The sequence below is a fragment of the Musca domestica genome, unplaced genomic scaffold (genome assembly GCF_030504385.1).
Source record: "Musca domestica strain aabys unplaced genomic scaffold, Musca_domestica.polishedcontigs.V.1.1 30, whole genome shotgun sequence".
NCBI classification, from domain to species: domain Eukaryota; kingdom Metazoa; phylum Arthropoda; class Insecta; order Diptera; family Muscidae; genus Musca; species Musca domestica.
Genome location: NW_026712300.1, coordinates 89069 through 107542, shown reverse-complemented (window position 1 = coordinate 107542; position 18474 = coordinate 89069). Strand labels below are relative to the sequence as shown.

General features: G+C 37.3%; 1 protein-coding gene across 1 annotated transcript; it reads right to left on the bottom strand.

Moving 5' to 3' along the window:
* Positions 1 to 1838: 1838 nt before the first annotated feature.
* On the bottom strand, positions 1839 to 14833 carry LOC131803468 (uncharacterized). The gene is made up of 4 exons (XM_059124828.1): positions 14723 to 14833; positions 10084 to 10267; positions 3365 to 3598; positions 1839 to 3076 (listed from the first exon to the last, which is right to left on the bottom strand). Exons 1-4 carry the CDS (start codon positions 14831 to 14833, stop codon positions 1839 to 1841), a joined length of 1767 nt encoding a protein of 588 aa, XP_058980811.1.
* Between the last annotated feature and the right edge of the window lie 3641 nt (positions 14834 to 18474).

The following is an 18474-nucleotide window of genomic DNA, read 5'->3' as shown; positions in this document are numbered from 1 at the left end:
AAGGGCAATGTCAAATTTGAGATAGGCGAAACTCAAGTGAATGCTTTCAACAACTTGAAGAAGAAATTATGCGATGCTCCTGTTTTAAGTATTTTTAATCAATCCTATGAAACAGAACTTCATACTGACGCGTCAATTGATGGATACGGGGCAATTTTAATGCAAAAATTACCAGATGATGGTCAACTACATCCAGTTTACTATATGAGCAAAAAGACATCTGATGCTGAAAGGAAGTACAGCAGTTATGAATTAGAGTTTCTTGCCGTGGTAGAAGCACTCAAGAAATTCCGGGTATATCTCTTGGGAATTAATTTTAAAATTGTAACCGACTGCAACGCGTTTACGAAAACTATGGAGAAGAAAGACCTGTGCACCAGAGTTGCAAGATGGATTCTTCTATTACAAGAATTCAACTATAAGGTCGAACATCGTTGTTTATCTCCCTTTCCTTTCCTGAGTTTTTAATTCAGTTTGTAGTCCAATTTTGTTTCAGTTTCAAATTCAAATTTTATTTTTACAAAAGGTAATGTGCGGGCTGAACTTCTCTGTTCGGTGGTTTGTTGGAGATTATAATCTCGGTTATGTGCCGTATGCATACAGGGATTCGACTCTGGCTAGTGGGTGTCTAAGAATCACGTTAAACTAACACAAAACTATTACAAAGTAGGAATCACCCTGTTAACTCCGAGACTACATCTTCCACATCGACGGAGAGTAACAATGGGTTTACATCATATTGGAATAAAGCATGATTTAACAATATCATTAGAAATTATATTTTTAAATAAAAGTAATAGAAAATCAAAATAAACTATTTCAACGCAACCATACCGCCCGCCTTGCACTAAAGTGCAACAACATCTCAGAGCCACCACTAACCATTTTCGAATCCCAAATACAATCTTAACAATAGTGTCTTAAAGTGAACAATTTAATTCAGTATGTCTTAGAAAACTAGAAAACAAAATGATATTTAACAATGAAATTAAAAGTATAGAATTCAGTCTCTCTTGGTTTTTTTGTTTTTGGGTTTAATCAGGTATCAAATTCAATTCAATCGGCTCGTAATCGGCACCTTCTTGCCTTCACCAAAATATAGTCGGCCGAATATGGAATCCTGGATAAAAATACGGCCAGGCTGAACCATAGGTGGTCCCACAAAAACTGCTCTGCAGGCTTCGGCTCCCAGAATCACAAAATACGGCGACGACCGGTTCCAATATCTGTCTGCGTCGATCACATTACCGGGAGGGTTGGCAAACATGTTAGCCTCTTTATCAATCCGTGCAGTCGGAGTAACCCCAAATACGCGATCGCGAACCACCAATTCAACCTTGATCTTTTTTCGATCTACACTCTGATGTTGTAACACAACCGTAGTTCTTTCGTTGTCCATAAGACAGTACATATCAAGGGCTTCTTCCAAGGCAATATAAGAATATTTCGAATTGGGATCGAGCAGCACTCTGGTATTTTGATCTCGCCGACCATAACAGGTATAAATTCTGACCATTGCTGTCATCGGGAACCAAATATATTCATCCGTCATACGGTGCAGAAAGCTGTGGTGGAAACCATTACACAATTTACAGACATCAAGACTCCGGCATGCCGATCTCTCATGGGAAGACGCTAAACAATTTATGCACAGCCTGTTATTCATCACGAAGTCTCTTTTTTTGCTGGTGTCTAAGGCCAAAAAGGTAGTACAAAGTCGAATTGCGTGAGGACGTCCACAAAGCGGACAGGGAAAATTCATGTTAAAAAGACCACCAATAGTTTTCATCCTGGAAATAGCAACTGAATTAAATTATGGTAAAATATAAAGTAATGGATTAGATTTGTGAGCTACGGGGTAAGAGTACTAATTTGTGAATGGGTCTAGTAATTATGCCACCCTGGGTTTTCAAATCAACTACTCGAACTTTGTCATCAGAACCATGATAGACCTTGACTATTCGCCCTAGGCGCCAATCAGTTGAGCAAAGAGATTCTCCTTTGAGAGCCACTAAGTCACCGACAATTAAGTCATTTCGAGGATTTTTCCACTTATATCTCTTATGTAGTTCCACCAAATATTCTTCTTTCCATCTGCGACATATATCGTGATGCATTGCTTTCAGTTTCCGCCAACGGTTGAAGATACTGCTTACCGGTTTAATTTCTTCTGGTTCCGCTGGGGTCAACATAGAGGAACCAATTAAAAAGTGAGCTGGCGTGAGTGCTTGTAAGTCCTCGACGTCTTCAGACATAGATCCGAGAGGGCGAGAATTGAGACATGCCTCAATCGTCGCTAATAATGTGGAGAACTCCTCGAAGGTGTATTTAAGTTGACCAGAAAGCTTTTTGAAGTGGGTCTTAAAACTTTTCACTCCCGACTCCCAGAGTTCGCCCATATGAGGAGCTGCTGCAGGGATGAAATGCCAAGAAAGTCTTTGATGGCCAAATTTATTGACAGCCTCGTCCTTAAACGATTTAACTTGTTGGGCAAAGTTTGAGTCGATTTGCCGCGCAGCTCCCACAAAGTTCCTGCCATTATCCGAGTACATGGAATTTGGACAACCTCTTCGAGCCACAAATCTATCTAGTGCTGCCAGAAAGGCTGGGGTAGACAAGTCACTGACTGCCTCTAAATGGATTGCCTTAGTTGCGAAACATACAAAGAGACACACATATCCTTTGGTAATTCTGCTATAACGACCGGTAAAACTTTTTATCTCAAACGGTCCGGCAAAGTCTACTCCCGTATTAGTAAATGCTCGACTCAGAGTCGTTCTTTCGGGGGGAAACACGCTCATAATTTGTTGCATCAGCTTCTGACGGTGTAAAACACAGACCTTGCAATTGTGTATAACACTCTTCACCAAGCTTTTAAGTCTGATGACCCAACATTCTAAGCGGACGGTCGTCATTACCAATCTGATACCACCGTGGCAAGTGATTTTATGAACGAACTCCACATAAAGTCTTGCTATCCTGCTTTCATATGCCAGAATCACCGGATGCCGTTCGTTGTATGTCAAACACGTCGTGGAACCTAGGCGGCCATTTGCCCGGATGATGCCAGCTTGATCTAGAAATGGGTTTAAACAGATCAATTGACTTTTGGGACTCAGTCTGGTCTTGGCTGTTAGGCAAGCGTAGTCCTTTGAAAAATATTGTTTCTGCGACCATATAAATATACCTTTTCTAGCCATTGACAACTCTTCTGAAGACAACATCTCAGGATTTGAATCCGACTTCCGAGCAAGAGATACAAAACGATACATTCTAGCTACAACATGAATCGCCTTTTGAAAAGTAGATATATTCGACAAAAAATCCTGCACTTTTGGCTTCTCCTTTGCCTTTAGAGGTTTACCTGAGTCTCCTGTCACTTTCTCCGTTTCTTCCGGCTTGCCACCACTTGCTTTCAACGAGCTATCCGCAATTTCTGACGATTTAGCAAACATAGATTGAGACCTTTTTTCCTCCGAGGATGTTTGAAATTCCGTTACACTGATTGGCCAATTATTCTCATCCAAAATGAGCCACTCTGGTCCATGCCACCATAACTTATTATCCTTAAGCTCCGAAGGAGTCAGCCCCCGGGTTGCTAAATCGGCAGGATTACAATTCGATACAACATGTCTCCACTCTATGTTCCCAACTTTGCCTAGAATACTAGATACCCTATTGGCTACAAACGTTTTCCAGCAATTTGGGGATTTTCTGAGCCACGCAAGGACGATAGTCGAATCGGACCACAAAAATAACTCAAATTGACTCTGTTTCAATTTCATTCTGACATTTTCTATTAAATTCGCTAGCAAAGTGGCACCGCACAACTCTAGTCTTGGTAAGGACACCTTCTTTATTGAAGCAACTTTTGTCTTCGATATTAATAAATTCGAAAAAACTCCGTCTTCATTTTTTATCCTTACATAAACGGTAGCAGCGTATGCTAATTCCGATGAGTCACAAAACCCGTGAATTTGAACCACATTACTCGGTGAAAACTTAATCCATCTCGGAATAGAAATAATGTTAATTTTATCAAAGTTGGTAATGAACTTTAACCATTTCTGAAGTGCTAATGGTTTTATCGGTTCATCCCATTGTATTCGATCGAGCCACATTTGCTGCATTAATATTTTAGCTGTAATTATTATTGGCGCTAACCATCCTGCAGGATCAAATATCCTAGCTATCATAGACAACACTTGTCTCTTCGTATATGATGACTTGACTTGAACGACTTCCGTTACAAAATAGAAACAATCAGATGCCGCATTCCACCGAACGCCTAACATTTTCGCCCTGCTATCCTCTTCGAGACACACAAACGAACTAGATAACAAGTCCTCCAATGGCAAATCTTCCAAAATTTCCTTTGTATTTGAAGTCCATTTCCTCAAATCAAACATAGCCGTTTTCAAAATTCCAATCAGCTGATCTCGAGCTTCCAATGCATCTTCTACAGAATGTGCACCAACCAGGGCATCATCCACATACATTGCCTCTCGCAATTTTTTTGCACCTATTGGGAAACTTTTCTCTTCATCATCAGCTAACTGCAGAAGCGTTCTCAACGCCAGGTGCGGAGCACAATTTACTCCAAAAGTCACCGTTTTCAATCTATAATCCTGAATCTCTCCATTCTCAGAGTCTCGCAATATTATTCTTTGAAAATTAGTGTGTCTTTGGTGAACTAATATCTGTCTGTACATTTTTGTTATATCCGCACTGAATACATATTTATAAAATCTCCATTTTGTTATCAGAGCCACTAAATCTTGCTGCAACGTCGGACCAATATACAAGTTATCGTTTAAACTTCGAGCATTTGATGAAATACTTGAGCCATTAAATACCACTCTTAATTGCGTTGTAGTACTATCTTATTTGAACACACCATGATGGGGCAAATAATAACTAGGAACACAATCCGAATCATCAACCTTCTCCATATGTCCTAACGTTATATATTATTTCATGACCTCATCATATTGGGATTTCAATTCTGGTTTACGCAACAACGACTTCTCATTTCTTTCAAATTGTCTCAGAGCAACAAATCTATTTGGACCAAGCGATGGACAACCTTCCCTGAAGGGCAGATCAACAACATATCTCCCATCAGAATTCCTTGTAGTAGTAGAGCGAAAAATTTGTTCACACCTCCTATCATCTTCAGAACTTATAGGACTTTGATAAATTTCCTCTAACTCCCAGAATTTCGCTAATTGTTCATCCAGGGTCACTTTTGTTGCATGACATACTCTAGTGTGGCACGTTTGCACTCTTGATACTGTCGGGCCTGTTACTTTCCAGCCAAATATGGTTTCTTGAGCAACTAATGATTCTAAAATCCCATGTTGAACTCCACCTCGCAGTATAACTGGATATAAATTCCCTCCTATCAAAACATCAATCGGGCCACTTTTGTAGAAACAAGGGTCAGCAAGATTTATTTCAGGCAGATTAAAATTATCAAACAAATCCATAGGTCGCTGGTTCAAATCCGGCTCGAAGGACCAATGTTTATCTCCCTTTCCTTTCCTGAGTTTTTAATTCAGTTTGTAGTCCAATTTTGTTTCAGTTTCAAATTCAAATTTTATTTGTACAAAAGGTAATGTGCGGGCTGAACTTCTCTGTTCGGTGGTTTGTTGGAGATTATAATCTCGGTTATGTGCCGTATGCATACAGGGATTCGACTCTGGCTAGTGGGTGTCTAAGAATCACGTTAAACTAACACAAAACTATTACAAAGTAGGAATCACCCTGTTAACTCCGAGACTACATCTTCCACATCGACGGAGAGTAACAATGGGTTTACATCATATTGGAATAAAGCATGATTTAACAATATCATTAGAAATTATATTTTTAAATAAAAGTAATAGAAAATCAAAATAAACTATTTCAACGCAACCAATCGTTCTGGCTCTCGAATGCGGCATGTCGATTTTCTCAGCAGACATCCAGTCATGACTATAACGGAGGATGGTGTCATAGTTCGATTAAGAAGATCCCAATTGAATGACGAAGAATTGAAACGCATCATCGAAAAGCTCAAAGAAACCCACACTTACGAGGGGTACATAATGAAAAACGGTATTTTGCACAAGCTTATCGACGACAACGAATTGATGGTACTACCTAAACTTATGCAACGAGAGATGATTCGAAAGGCGCACGCAAAGGGACATTTTGCTGTAAAGAAAGTTAAAGAAATTTTACGCAGAGAATACTACATGTCAGATATGGACAGCAAGATCCAGAATCACATAGACAATTGTGTCCAATGTATTGTTGTGAATAGGAAAAGAGGAAAGCAAGAAGGAGAACTTTATCCTTTGCAGAAAAATGCGGAACCGTTACATACGTATCGCGTAGATCATCTAGGTCCATTGGAGTCGACAAATAAAAATTATAAACATATCTTTGTTGTGGTTGACTCATTTACCAAATTTTGCTGGTTATATACCACGAGAAGTACGACGGCAATACTGACGGATATACTGAAAATCCAAAATGAGAATCGGAATAGATATAATTTAAGACGCAAGAGAGCGAATCAGTATCAAATTGGTGACCTTGTTGCTATTAAAAGAACCCAATTTAGACCAAACTTGAAATTAAAGCAGAAGTTTTTGGGACCGTATGAGATATCGAAAGTTAAATCGAATAACACCTACGATGTAACGAAGGCGAGTAACAACGAAGGCCCTAGAACAACAACAAAATGTGCCGAATTTATGAAGCCTTGGAGTATGAGGGAGGATGACGCGGAATTCGAGACGAATTCAACGCAGGATGGCCGAAATGTGGGATCGACGTTTTTCCTGCAACCTGGCAACCCACTTATTCCTTAAAACTTTGACAACTGTCAAAGACTCTCTCGCTCAACTTCTTTAGAGTCAATTCCCTACCCAACAATCCAGAAGGATGACAGTTCGATTTAAGACGTAAAGACGTGCAGACGTGCTAAATCAAAGACGGCAAACAAGGCAAACCGCCGAATTTGCAACTCCTGTGTGTTTTGTCTAATAATATTTAAATCATTGCTTGTTTGAAAACTTGAAGTAAATCCATTATATTACATTAACTTTAAATTCTTCTGAAATCATCTTTATTATTATAAATGAATTAAATAAAACGTTTTAAACTAAAATCCACCTTATGTTATCATTTGGATATCAACGGGGATACGGGAATTCTGCCTACCGCGACTCAACCGAGAGAACAAATCCTACATATATATATATATATATATATATATATATATATATATATATATATATATATATATATATATATATATATATATATATATATATATATATATTTAATAGCAACAAGGTCACCAATTTGAAACTGTTTCACTCTCTTGCTTCTTAAATTATATCTATTCCGATTCTCATTTTGGATTTTCAGTATATCCTCCTTCGCATTTTTTCTCAATTCATCTCGCTGCTCGTCGAATTGCTGTATCACCTCTTCATCTATGAGTTCTCTTATGTAAAGATGTTCAGGTGTGCGCATCTTCACACCTACAAGAAGCTCGAATGGTGTTGTTTTGATGCTTCTGGAATACGTCGAGTTCATAACTTGCTGCACTTTATCTAGATACCTGTACCACTTGCTCGGATCGTCAGCACTTAATTTCGCTACAACAGATGTTATAACGGAATTCATTCTTTCTACTTGACCATTTGCTCTCGACAATCCCGTAGTTATTAAAATATGATTAATATTTTCGGATTCACAGTACTGCCTGAATTCTTCCGATGTAAATGCGCTTCCTCGATCGGAGATTATTCTTACAGGATTTCCAAACACGGAACTTTGATCTTGCAATTTGGAAATAACCTCGGTTGCCGTCGTACTTCTCGTGGTATATAACCAGCAAAATTTGGTAAATGAGTCAACCACAACAAAGATATGTTTATAATTTTTATTTGTCGACTCCAATGGACCTAGATGATCTACGCGATACGTATGTAACGGTTCCGCATTTTTCTGCAAAGGATAAAGTTCTCCTTCTTGCTTTCCTCTTTTCCTATTCACAACAATACATTGGACACAATTGTCTATGTGATTCTGGATCTTGCTGTCCATATCTGACATGTAGTATTCTCTGCGTAAAATTTCTTTAACTTTCTTTACAGCAAAATGTCCCTTTGCGTGCGCCTTTCGAATCATCTCTCGTTGCATAAGTTTAGGTAGTACCATCAATTCGTTGTCGTCGATAAGCTTGTGCAAAATACCGTTTTTCATTATGTACCCCTCGTAAGTGTGGGTTTCTTTGAGCTTTTCGATGATGCGTTTCAATTCTTCGTCATTCAATTGGGATCTTCTTAATCGAACTATGACACCATCCTCCGTTATAGTCATGACTGGATGTCTGCTGAGAAAATCGACATGCCGCATTCGAGAGCCAGAACGATTGGTTGCGTTGAAATAGTTTATTTTGATTTTCTATTACTTTTATTTAAAAATATAATTTCTAATGATATTGTTAAATCATGCTTTATTCCAATATGATGTAAACCCATTGTTACTCTCCGTCGATGTGGAAGATGTAGTCTCGGAGTTAACAGGGTGATTCCTACTTTGTAATAGTTTTGTGTTAGTTTAACGTGATTCTTAGACACCCACTAGCCAGAGTCGAATCCCTGTATGCATACGGCACATAACCGAGATTATAATCTCCAACAAACCACCGAACAGAGAAGTTCAGCCCGCACATTACCTTTTGTAAAAATAAAATTTGAATTTGAAACTGAAACAAAATTGGACTACAAACTGAATTAAAAACTCAGGAAAGGAAAGGGAGATAAACAACGATGTTCGACCTTATAGTTGAATTCTTGTAATAGAAGAATCCATCTTGCAACTCTGGTGCACAGGTCTTTCTTCTCCATAGTTTTCGTAAACGCGTTGCAGTCGGTTACAATTTTAAAATTAATTCCCAAGAGATATACCCGGAATTTCTTGAGTGCTTCTACCACGGCAAGAAACTCTAATTCATAACTGCTGTACTTCCTTTCAGCATCAGATGTCTTTTTGCTCATATAGTAAACTGGATGTAGTTGACCATCATCTGGTAATTTTTGCATTAAAATTGCCCCGTATCCATCAATTGACGCGTCAGTATGAAGTTCTGTTTCATAGGATTGATTAAAAATACTTAAAACAGGAGCATCGCATAATTTCTTCTTCAAGTTGTTGAAAGCATTCACTTGAGTTTCGCCTATCTCAAATTTGACATTGCCCTTTGTTAAATCCGATAACGGTTTAGCGATACGAGAAAAGTCTGGTACAAATTTGCGTAAATAACCGGCCAGTCCCAGAAAACTTTCAAGTTGTTTTATATTGGTCGGTACTGGGAACTTCATAACTGCATTCACTTAGGATATATTTTCCCGTCCTCAATTATGTAGCCTAGAAATTCTTTTTGTCTCTTCAAGAACTTGCATTTCTTAATATTGAGCTCTAGGCCGTATTCGCAACAAAGTTGAATAACCATTTTCAAATTAGCAACAGCATCCTTCTCATTAGTGCCTGGTATAATGATATCGTCAACATATGGCAGGGCTATACCTTTTCGAGTTGCTTCTCTGAAAATTGCATTGATGTATCTTTGGAACACAGAAGGTGAGTTTGATAATCCAAAAGGTACTCGTCTAAATTGATATTGCCCGTTATGGGTTACGAATGATGTATATTTTCTGCTCGACTCAGCTACCGGCACGTGGTAAAATCCATTTTTAAGATCTATCGTACTAAAAACTCTGGCATTCTGAAGACGGTCTAATAAATCTTCTATTAGTGGTAGTGGAAATCTGTATTTAATCATAACTTTATTTAGACGTCGGAAGTCAACACAAAGTCTTGGAGTCCCATCTCTTTTCTTTACAAGAACTACTGCGCTACTATATTCTGATTCGGATTCCTCAATAATTCCTTCTTTCAGCCATTGGTCCACTTGATCATCCACCAAACTTTTTTCTACCAACGGAAGTCGTCTTGGTCTCGTCGATATTGGAATGTCATCAGCCAATACAATACTCATTTCAATATTTACAGACTTACATTTCTCCGGCTTATATTTTCTAATCATTTCCATTACCTCCGCCTTAGCTTCTGTACTTGCGGATTCACCTATATCCAATTCAGTTCCTGTTTCCACACACTCGATTCTCATTAACTGGAAATCGTCGCACTCTGGTTTGATTTTTGTAATGGTAACGCTTTTCGGACGTATTAAAATTTCAGCCTGCGAACAAAAACTTTCACCGATTATCAGGTCAATATTTATGTTATGTCGCGAAACGACAAGAAAATTAACATTATAGCCTTCACCATCAATTATTATATTTTTTTCACATGTTCCGATTGGTTTTATTCTAGTGTTTCCGAATCCGATTAAATAGAGGTTTTTCTCGCATGTTTTTATTTTTGAACACAATTCAATAGATACATTCTCATTCATTATATTGAATTTACTTCCAGTGTCAATTAAAGCTGTATAGTTCCGATTGTCTATTTGCACTGTCTTTTTCATTAATTCGTCATTAGGTTCCAGAAATCTTGTATTAGATTTTTTCCATGTATCTGACACAGAACACTCTTTTGCGATATGACCGAACTGATCACACTTAAAACACTTCGAACCTTTATTTCTGTTTTTACAGTCTACCGATTTATGGTCATTTATTCCACAGTTAAAGCATTTTATTTCTTTTGTGTTACCACTGCTGTCCTTTCTTACTTTATTCGTCCTCTGGTTAACGTTCCTTGAACTAACTTCTTGTTTTGATTTGTTACGAAATGTCTCATATACCGATAATTTCTCTTTAAACTCGCGAATGTTTCTTGCACCATATAAAATAGCTTTATTTATATTTAAATCGTCTATACCGTCAATTACATATTGTATTAGAGAGATTTCGTCTACTATTCCTCTTTCGGCAATCTCTTTAACCTTGAAAAAATACTCGAAAACGCTTTCATCCTTTTTTATCTTTCTCTCTGAGAGCATTTTGTGTATTTGAGCACTATTTGTTTTATTTTCAAATTCTTCACAAAGAGCTGCTTTTAATTTTTCCCAACTCGTTAAACCTCATTCACTCTGTACAAATAATTTTGCCAACCCAGTCAATGACTTTTTTGCAAAAACAAAAGTTTGAAAATCATCCCACTGCATATCCGTCGCTGTTTCTTCCAATTCAGAAATCCATACATCAACAGCCATTCCATTTGATCCGTCAAATTGTCGAATAGAATCTTCAATGTCACGAAAGTTGAGTGTAAATCTTGGTGCTGTTGTACAAATTGTTTTTGCTCTGTTGATATTTGTTGTTACATTTATTTCTCTGTCTCCGTCTGCTGAGAAAAAACTGTCGTTATGTGGCATTCCCTTATTGTTTGTTGCTCTTTCGATCTGCTGCCGTTCGATTTTTGTTCTTATGCTTGCACTCGCCATGCTGTTTAAGGGGTTGTTTTGAGTCTCAGCATCATCTCCGTCGTTCTCATCATGGTCTACGTCGTAACCGTCGCTGCTGCTTGTGAGTAAACTGTTCTTTTTTAAATTCTTAAAAATGTGCAACTTAAGATCGTTGTTATTGTAGTCAATGCCTAAAACGTTGCAAATTGAAATCAAATCTGCCGTCGTCAACTGCTCCTCAACATACGCCGTTTTTTGTTGATATTTATCAGAACTCTCGTCGAAGTCGAAACCTTCAAACTCTCTCAAACGTTGTCTATTTGTTCTATCTCCTTCTGACTCAAACACAAATTTATGTAGGGCAGTTACGCTCTCTTTCCTACTCCTACGTAGACTTTCACGCACACTACCAAACATTCCTTCAGAAATTCAAATTTAGCCGTCGTTTGTAGTTTTGTTGGATAGACACAAATGTGACAAAGTCCATGTAACTGTTTGTTGTTTCACTTCTCGTCTTTCGTTTTTTTTTTCACGACGCGACTTATCCGATTAGTTTTTTGTTTATATTATTTTTATTTCACGACACATAGTTTTGGTCAATGTCTAGAATTTATGTTCATTCACGTTGAGTTCCGAAAAATGTAGGACTGTGTTCCCGGACGAGCCCCCAAAATGTAGGATTTGTTCTCTCGGTTGAGTCGCGGTAGGCAGAATTCCCGTATCCCCGTTGATATCCAAATGATAATATAAGGTGGATTTTAGTTTAAAACGTTTTATTTAATTCATTTATAATAATAAAGATGATTTCAGAAGAATTTAAAGTTAATGTAATACAATGGATTTACTTCAAGTTTTCAAACAAGCAATGATTTAAATATTATTAGACAAACACACAGGAGTTGCAAATTCGGCCGTCTGCCTTGTTTGCCGTCTTTGATTTAGCACGTCTGCACGTCTTTACGTCTTAAATCGAACTGTCATCCTTCTGGATTGTTGGGTAGGGAATTGACTCTAAAGAAGTTGAGCGAGAGAGACTTTAACAGTTGTCAAAGTTTTAAATAATAAGTGGGTTGCCAGGTTGCAGGAAAAACGTCGATCCCACATATATATATATATATATATATATATATATATATATATATATATATATATATATATATATATATATATATATATATATATATATATATATACGTTCGTCGATAGTCGCCGGTGATTCTAACCTCGGACGGCCAATTATGAAGTGTCCAGGTGTTAGAGTGACAATATATTCTGTTCCAAGGTCATGCAGTGCTTCCAAGTTCATGCAGTGGCCGCGAATTCAGTACTGCTTCAATCTGAGATAGCACCGTACTTAATTGCTCGTAAGTCAATTTCGTGTCATCAATTACTTTTTTTAGGTGATATTTTATGGACTTTACAGCTGTTTTCCAAACTCCCCCAAAGTGAGGAGCTGCCGGCGGGATGAAAGCCAATTAATTTTTTCATTTTCAAAAATAGGCGCAACCTTCGTGTTCTTCTTAAAGGTCAACGAAAAGTCTCTTTCAAGCTGCTCCTTCGAAGCTCGTTCCGTTGTCGGAATATAAATCACTTGATTTTCCTCATCTCGCATAAATTCGCCTTAGCGCCGACAGAAATGCTTCCGTTGTAAGTACGCTGACAGCTTCCAAATGATTTAACTTTGTAATCTCGCACTTAACCTCTAAAGCGCATACATCTTGGACTGCACCTAATGTAAAGTTTTATCCTATTTTTAGCTGCAATAATCCAATCCTTAGTATATTTTCCATAAGTCGATTTCCTCCATGCATCATTATAATATGATTACTATGAATGATATTTCCAGCTAATCTTGACTTCTGGATAATGATTGGATGCTTTTCGTTATAGGTCAGCTCTGATAAAGCAATTCTTCCACCCACACGCGTTATGCCATATCGATCAATCTGTCGATGTAGTGAGGCTATGTTACTTCGATGATCCACAGTTCCCAATGTCTTCAATTTTCTTACTTACGCTGGCCATTCTCTTTCTCTTCTACAGTAAAATGCTCATTTACTGCTCGCTTCTTTTTTAGTCATCATATTTCTGTTTACATGATTTTCTGTCGAAAACCTTGCTGTTGCTGCTACTGCTTGTCTTTTGTTGCTCTTTGGCTAATATTTCTCATCTTTTTTCAACCATTCAAGCAGTTCCCACCATAATGTGTTGCTTGTCAAAGTCTCCTGTGGGACACCCCTTGAACAAATATCTGCTGAATTATAGTCTAAAGTCAAAGGATTTTACACATTCCCATTTCGCTTCGGGCATTCTTTCCAAAATATTGGTCACTCTTGTTTTTATAAACTTAGCATTATTTTTAGAGCTGTGAATCCATGCCAAGGAAATCATAGAATCACTTCAAGCATAAGTTGATTTTGTTGACTTCAATACTCCTTTGACCTTCTGTAATAGTTTAGCCAATAGATGTGCTGCACAAAGTTCCAGCTTTGGAAGTGTCTTTCTGTTTTGTACCGCGTTTACCTTGCTTTGTGCAGCTACTATAGTCCCCTGCGAATTTACCTTTAGGCATACCACTGCTACATATGCCTTTTCGGAAACATCTGCAAACCCATGTAACTTTGCAGTTTTGTCTTCCAATATTCCAAACCATCTTGGAATATTTATATTTTCTAGTGCAGGCATATTGTATGTGAACAGCCTCCAATCTTCATTAAACATCTCGTCCAATGGAACATCCCATTCTATTGGTTGTATCCATAAGTGCTGTATAAATAGTTTTTCTGTTATTTTGACTGTCGTCAGCCAATATATTTTTGACAGTTTTGACAATGCTATTCCTTTTGTCAACTTGTCTTCTTTTTTATTTTGCATATTGAGTGTAAAGCAGTCGATCTGTGTATTCCAATGTAATCACATTGTTTTCAAACATTCGCCTTCTTCTATTCGCAGCACTTCGTTTTCTTCATTCAGTTTATCGCTCATAATATGTCAGGGGAAATGGTTCTGAAGCGGTGCCATATGTTACCGTAGTATTTTTCTATTATTGGATAGTCTCTGACGAATTACTCCTCCACAGCATAGGTTGGTATTCCTGATCTTACTTTTCAACTTTAATCTGACGAAACATTTTCTCCACATCAGCTGAGATGACAAAGTTCCACGATCTCCACTTTCTTACTATGTCATATATATATCTTTTTGGAGCCTTGATTCCACTTGAAGTATGTCATTCAGCGACTTTCCGTTTGAAGTTCTCGATGAAGCATTAAACACCTCTCTAACTTTAGTGGTTAGACTTGTTTCAAGTACCACTGCCTGATGTGGCATATAATACAAAGCCTTCTTTCTTGGATCCACCTTTTCCATTTGACCCATGGATATGAACTCGTCCATTGTTCTCTCGTATTCTGCCTTTAATTCCGCGTTACCTTCTAATCTTTTTTCCAAGTTTATAAACCTCGCTATCGCTCTTTCATATGAATCTCCTTAATCCATTTCTACAATTAACGGTAAACGCACGACAAATCATCCTGAATTGTCTCCTGTCTTTGGATGTCCTTTGATTTTTTACATTTTGCTCATAAAGAATAATTCCATCCTTATCCAGTTCTAGTGAATCCTCTTTAAGACCATCTTTTTCTTATTATCCCCTGCATTTCGCTCTCAAACTTTTTTTCAATTTCCTCAAATTTGAAATCTACCTATTCCATTCCATGCACCGTTGAGAGCATGAGATGCAATTTTCTTATCTCATCCAAATGTTTTCTCACGATGACTACATGTACTCCATAGCATGTGTATATATACCAGCAAAAATGCTTTCAATGGCATCAACGAGTTTGTTTACTTTTTTGGAAGATGATTGCACTTACTTTGATATTCGCCTGGCTGCTCATTGGTGGTGATTCTATTAAGGTTTGCTTTTCATCCTCATTTTCTTTTTTAATCTTCGATATAAATTGTTATTTTCTTTGCCAAGCAATAAAAAGTTCTAGTTTTAGCTTATTTATTACTTATTCCCTTTTGACTTTTTTCAAAATTATTATTATTCTTTCTGCCCCAAATGTTTTTTTTTCCCTAGTGCTTTTTTATTTACTTTACCCCTATTGCTTTTTATACCCTAAACCACAAGGTGGTCAGGGTATTATGTCTTTGTGCATTTGTTTGTAACAGGCAAAAGGAAACGAGATAGACCCATAGTTACTTTTGAGAATCTCCATAGAATCACTTTCTGAGTTGATTTATGCATGTCAGTCCGTCCGACGTCCGTCCGTCTGTCCATGTATTCTTGTGAACAAAATGCAGGTCGCATTTATTATCCGATTGACATGAAATTTTGCAAACAACATTTGTTTGGCCCTATTGAAATTGGAGATAATCGGTCAAAATTAGGATATAGCTCCCATATATATCTTCGATATCGGTTCAGATATAGCTATAGCCCCCATATATAACTTCGTCCGATTTACCTTTTTATGGTGCACCAACCGTCTAATATTTGTCCAAATGTGATGGAATTTGGCACTTACGACCGAATTGAGTCTAGAAGCTAGTATGTCAAATTTTGTAAAGATCGGTTCAGATATAGCTATAGCTCCCATATATATTGTTCATCCGATTTGTTATTTTTGTCCTCCGTAGCCGTAATATGCACTCTGTAACAACAATATTTGGGGAAATGTATCAAATGCAGCTCTGAAATACATTTGCTAAACTTTATCGAGATCGGTTCAGATTTGGATATAGCTCCCATTTATAACTTCGTCCGATTTACCTTTTTATGGTGCACCAAACGTCTAATATTTGTCCATGTGATGGAATTTGGCACTTACGACCGAATTGAGTCTAGAAGCTAGTGTGTCAAATTTGGTGAAGATCGGTTCAGATATAGCTATAGCACCCATATATACTGTTCATCCGATTTGTAGTATTTGTTACCCACAGCCGTAATATGCACTCCGTAACAACGATATGCAGGGAAATATATCAAATACTGCTGAGAAATATATTTGTCAAATTTTATCGAGATCGGTTTAGATTTGGATATAGCTCCCATATATATATATTTATCCGATTTCAAATTAATTGTGCCCCAAATGGGCAATACAAGTCCGAATTTAAAAGATACAAATGTTTCGGCATATTTAGGCCTTTGAACTTTAAATTATAATTATAATCATAGCGTATCTGATTGAATTCTCCCATAAAAACCCTTAATTGTTATGTGGAGCTCAGCTAAATTAGCAAAGTGGTGTAGGGTATCATAAAATCGGCCCCGCCCGACTTTAGGACTTATTTTTCTGGTTTTGTTTTATTTTTCCCTATTCCTTTTTTTGTTTTATTTTGCCCCTATATTTCTAAAGAAAGGTACATTAACTTTATCATTCCGTTTGTAATACCCATAAATATTCGTCATAGACCCCATAAAGTATAAATATTCCTAATAAGCATAAAATTCCGAGTCGATTTAACGATATCCTCCAGTTTGCCTCTCCGCTTGTCTGTCTGTATGTTGAAGTTATGATACTGCCCACAATTTTTGACGTACAGCGTCAAATTTTAGAAGAACAATAGGTATTTTGTCTAGGATATTTGGTATTGAAAATTAGATATATCGGTTCACGTTTTGGTATAGTCCCCATATAATGGTACCTCTCGATATTCGTTATTTTGATGATTTTTGCCACATTTTTTCACGGATTTGTCAAAATTTTGGTATTTTTGGTCGTAATGAGTTTTAGCTCCGGTGCCGAAATATTGTATGTATAGGTCCCATATAACGGAATTCGGTATTTTGACGATCTTTAACACATTTTTCGTGGATTTGTCCAAAAAATGGTATTGGTGGGTCATAATGGGTTCTAGCTCGTATGGCGAAACATTTTTTGCATAGATCCAAGTTTTGGTACAGCCCTCATATAACGGTACCCCCTGATATGGGTTCTAACTCGTGTGGCGAAACATTGTATGTATAGGTCCACGTTTTAGTATAGCCCCCATACAACGGGACCTGCCGATATTCGATATTTTGATGATTTTTGCCACATTTTTCCACGGATTTGCCTAAAATTTGTTTTTTTAGTCCATAATAGGTTCTATCCCGATGGCAGAACATTGAATACTTAGTTCCACGATTCTCTATAATGCACATATAACGATACCCCCCGCTGTTCTGTATTTTGATAATCCTAGGCACATTTACGCATATAATTGTTTATATATATTGTACTTTTGCTTAAAACACTTGGTTTATAATTATGTACCTAATCTCAGTATGCGTTGGTATTACAATGTGTTTGTCAATTATGTTTTCTCATTTTTAAATCAGTTCATAAACGAACTCAATTACAACAGGTTATGGGCCTTAGCCACGGTTGGAAAAAATATTGTGAAATATAGATCATATTGAAAATTTGTGAATTTTCGAATAAAAGCAAACTGGCTGGCAATAACATAGCGACAACGACGACGTTTGGAAGAGGCAAGGAGATTTAGAGAGATTTAGCCGAAAGTACATTGATGATTGAACCAGACAACTATGACTACAATGCAGCTGAAACTACCGCAAAAGATGTTTGGAGTGCGTTGTTGAATGCATATGAAGATACGGACCTCACCAGAAAAGTTGAATTCGTAAACATCAAATTACAGAACTATGGATCAATTCAAGAATATGTCCATGATATCGAAAAAGTGGCTCTGAAGGTAAAAAATGCTGGCCGGAGTATTGACGATGAATTGACCACATCGCTAATGTTAGCAGGATTAAATGATGGCTTTAAACCGCTTGTGATAGAAAACTCCAAGGTAAATTGCCGGTGGAAAAAACGATGTGTTGTCTGCCTGAAGGGAAAGCAAACCCGAAAAATAAACAGAAAAATCGGTATACGAGCTAAACATGTATTGGAGATTGTTCATTCGGATGTGGTTGGTCCATTAAATGAATATTCGTTCTCGGGAGCTCGTTTTTTGTTGACTTTTGTGGATGATTATTATAAACAATTGTTCGTTAAAAAAAAAAACCAAAATGCTGG